At 38.4% G+C, this 4,043-nt stretch overlaps 1 protein-coding gene across 1 annotated transcript in view; it reads left to right on the forward strand.

The window, feature by feature from the left end:
- MME (membrane metallo-endopeptidase) overlaps window positions 1-3,714 on the forward strand; it is a gene marked incomplete at its 3' end in the record, with an annotated part of 29,662 nt that extends 25,948 nt beyond the window's left edge. The window contains exons 13-15 of the mRNA XM_010287022.1: window positions 705-803; window positions 2,565-2,645; window positions 3,611-3,714. Coding sequence (XP_010285324.1) covers window positions 705-803; window positions 2,565-2,645; window positions 3,611-3,714 — 284 coding nt within the window. The remainder of the gene's footprint in view (window positions 1-704; window positions 804-2,564; window positions 2,646-3,610) is intronic.
- Window positions 3,715-4,043: the final 329 nt, after the last annotated feature.

Raw genomic sequence — 4,043 nt, forward strand, 5'->3', positions numbered from 1 at the left:
CATTCCTTTGCGCCTAAGTACTGCTGCGTTACTTGTCTTGAGCTGGCCTGCTTTCCAAGCAAACCACCGCAGTGTGAATTAACGTGTGAAATAGGAATATTACGTGTGCGCACTTGGAGGGAGAGAGGCATCTGCCCACTACACTTGTTCTGTGAGCCAGCCTTGAGCCTAAAGCACCACTGGCGCGTCGGCGATGGACCGTGCGCAAGCCAATACGCACACTCAAGGAACAACACTTACTGAAATGAACAGTCACTGCTTGTTCTTTGAGACTGATGCTGGTTCACACCCTGCCAACATGGGGCTCAGGGACAATCAGTTATTTCTGTTTGTCTTCAGTCACATAGAAAATTGCTGAAAATTAACCTGGAGCTAGGCCTTAGTTTCCTCCTACTGTAATCCAGGCTTAAGATTTATCATTTTTGGTGGCTGACATATACCAAATAATTTGATCAGATGCACAACATCCAGCAGATGGATAGCTGACATTTTTTGTAACCTAAGTGGCCTTGCTTTGTGAGCTCATGCCCATTCCCTTTCCTCCCACAGGACAGGTTGAAAGTACAACTTAACTTGAGCTCCAGATTTTAGCAGTTTTAGCAGCTAGTGCAGAAAAAACAAGTCTCTAATAAACAAACTATGACTGTGGAGAAACAATTGGATCATTTTATGTGGATTTGTAACATACCGATGTTTCTTCCAAGGTTGAGGAAATGATTGCAGATATACGTGATGTTTTTATAAAAACCTTAGATGAACTTACCTGGATGGATGCAGAAACCAAAAAGAAAGCAGAACAAAAAGTAAGTTAAATATTGGTAATGTTGTGTATTTCTATAATAATCACTATTTCAATTGTTTTTCCTGGGGAAAAAAAAGGCAGTAACATCTATCAGTATTTTATATATACAAAACCACGTAGATTTGTGTTTGTATAGGCACAGCAGCTTACAGACTTCCTATATCACATCCATAGTACATGGGAAGGGGCCTCTGTGGAGATAAGAGCACAAAATCTATATATAAGAATAAGACATTCCAGGCAAATCAGCAATTAAGGGGCTAGGTAATGAATAGCTAAAAGAAAGTAATACTGAAAATGAGAAGGAATGATTTATGGTGATTTAACCAGCTATTATGAGTGACCAAGAAGTCACACCATAGGCTGAATACCATCAGTGAGTTCTCTTTTAAGGGAAGATGTAGCTACAGGCAGCTCTTGTCTGGAGTAAGTAACAGAAATCCGTTATAGAGAGCCCTGAATTGGGAATGAAACAATCAAAAGAACTACTTATTACATCTATTTTGTTATACTGTAGAGATAAAAATTGATTATAATTATTAAAATTTAAATTTTAAAAAGCTTGGAAAATATAATGGGTTTCTTAATTATAGAGCAGCACTTGGCATTTTCCTCCAGAATTTTGTGTTAGAAAATCTTTGGAAAAAACATTTAAAATAACTATCAAAATATTACTGGTTTATAGAATCATAGACTAGAATCATAGAATTGTTTAGGTTGGAAAAGACCTTTAAAATCATAGAGTCCAACTGTTAACCTAGCATTGCCAAGCCCACCACTAAACCATGTCCCTCAGCACCACATCTATACAACTTTTAAGTACCCTCAGGGATGGTGACTCAACCAGTTCCCCAGGCAGCCTGTTCCAATGCTTGACAACCCTTTCGGTGAAGAAATTTTTCCTAATACCAAACCTAAAACTCCCCTGGCACAACTTAAGGCCATTTCCTCTCGTTCTATCACTGGCTACTTGGGAGGAGAGACCCGCACCCACCTCACCACAACCCCCTTTCAGGTAGTTGTAGAGAGCGATGAGGGCTCCCCTCAGCCTCCTCTTCTCCAGCCTGAACAACCCCAGTTCCCTCAGCCGCTCCCCATCAGACTTGTGCTCCAGACCCCTCACCAGCTCCGCTGCCCTTCTCTGGACACACTCCAGCACCTCAGCGTCCTTCTTGTAGTGAAGGGCCCAACACTGAACACAGGATTCGAGGTGCTTTGTTCAAGACTTCAAATCATCAAAATTTGTGAACTTTTAAATAAATTGTTTCACTCCAGTGTAGATGTGGGAGCTAGTTAAGAAATATGGATACAGACACAAACTGAGTCAAACTATATAGATTTCTGAAAATCTGTAAATGTGTTTTCCTATAATGTACTGAAGTTAAAAAACATCAGTTATTAATTTTATTTCTATTTTAGATGCTGTAACATATGTGAAATATTTCAGGATTGCTTCTATTTGTTTAAACCAACCTTTCAACTCAAAAGCATAGCTGAAGTATGTTTGGCTGTCTTGTGCACATTTCTGTAATTTTACTTAGCAAGGAAGGAACAGAACAGACTTTCAAGAATTTTCCATTGTTATAATTAACTATAAACTTTACAGTGCTTTCAATTAATAACAAAATGTAAACAAAACCCATATATAATTAACATCCTGTGTTTTCTGCAGTTGCTTCCATATTGCATTTATTATATAATTTATGATTGATTTTTAAATATGCCTGGATTTGCTATGGAGATCAAATTATCTTGTGCCTAGGCAAGAGCAATTAGAGAGAGGATTGGTTATCCAGATGAGATTGTGACTGACGACAATAAGCTGAACAGCGAGTACCAGGAGGTAAGTATCCACAATAGACGGTATAATTAGAAAAGGGTCTTGAGGGAAAAAGTGGTGAATTTCCCTTCATAGCCAAGCCAAACCATACGCATCTGCACAGAGTAACTCATGTTCAGTTGTGCAGGTGTAAATAAGGATGTACCAAAAGCCAGTGTAGTACAGCTAATCCAGTACAGATGATGATAAGTATTTGATGGTATTTCAAGGGAATGTATAAATTCTAGAGGAACTGTGCTAGAACAAAACATGGAGCCAATGGTACTCAGTCCAGTATTTCTAAATCTGCCACGGACTGACGTAACACTGGTTGAAGTAGACACAGTTACACATAACTTAGTAACTGTCCCTATTTATCAATGGATTGGAATTAGTCCCTGAAGTATGACGTTGGATGACCTGTGTAATTTAAACTGCATCTGAGCTATCTCACCACAAAAATGTGATCTTGGTATTCCTTTACCTTGTAGGTTCATTTGTAAGAGTAACTCTATTAATGTATTTAGTATACATGTATGTTCAGGCAGAATATGTCTTGAAGTCAAAGTTTTAATTTTGAAAAATACAGACATACAACCAAAGTATGCTTTTTAAAACACCATTTGAGCCTTATTCATGTCTTCTTTCTAAGGTGGAATTGCCGCTTACCAAGCTACTGGTTTCAAGCAGGCAACTCCCAGAGGTTAGGGTCAAAACCAACAAATGCTGAAGTCCACTCAAAATATATAGAGAGAGGGAATAAAGATCCCTGGAAAAAATTATAGAGCTGCTAACATATATCTGGCTACAATATCAACTCTGTGATGTAGCAGAGCACTGCAAACAAAGTTCTAATTGTAGATCGAGTAATACTCTTAAAAATGCATTGCTTGGCTCATTATGCTTAAGACTAGATTTTCCAGATCCATCTGTCTTTTACTGCAGATCAGTAACACTGCCACTAAGTACTTTTCCCTCTTTCTTTTTAGTTGAATTACAAAGAAGAAGAATACTTTGAAAACATTATTCAAAATTTAGTACTTACCCAGAAGAAAAGGTTGAAAAAGCTTAGAGAAAAGGTGGACAAAGAGGAGTAAGTATTTAAAAATACTGTGTGTAGTCTTTCATCCAGTTTCCACAGGAGGAGATACTTGGAGGGTAATCAGGAATGATTTAATGACCTTCCTTCTGCACTTTTTCCTCCATGAACAGGGCATGTAAGAGGGCATTGTGTCTCAAAAGCTGGACCTACATTAGCAAGTAGGGCAAAGAAACTGGGAGATGATGTAGAAGGTTAAGTATTCTGGAGTAGGTCTAGTCTGGTCCCTTAGCTCCCGGAGTGGATTAAGTGGACTACTGGAGAGCAGCTTTTTAATTAAGTTCATCTGAAAGATGAATTTCATCGCTGAGAATTTTGTTTCT

Source organism: Phaethon lepturus, unplaced genomic scaffold, assembly GCF_000687285.1.
Source record: "Phaethon lepturus isolate BGI_N335 unplaced genomic scaffold, ASM68728v1 scaffold38305, whole genome shotgun sequence".
NCBI classification, from domain to species: Eukaryota; Metazoa; Chordata; class Aves; order Phaethontiformes; family Phaethontidae; genus Phaethon; species Phaethon lepturus.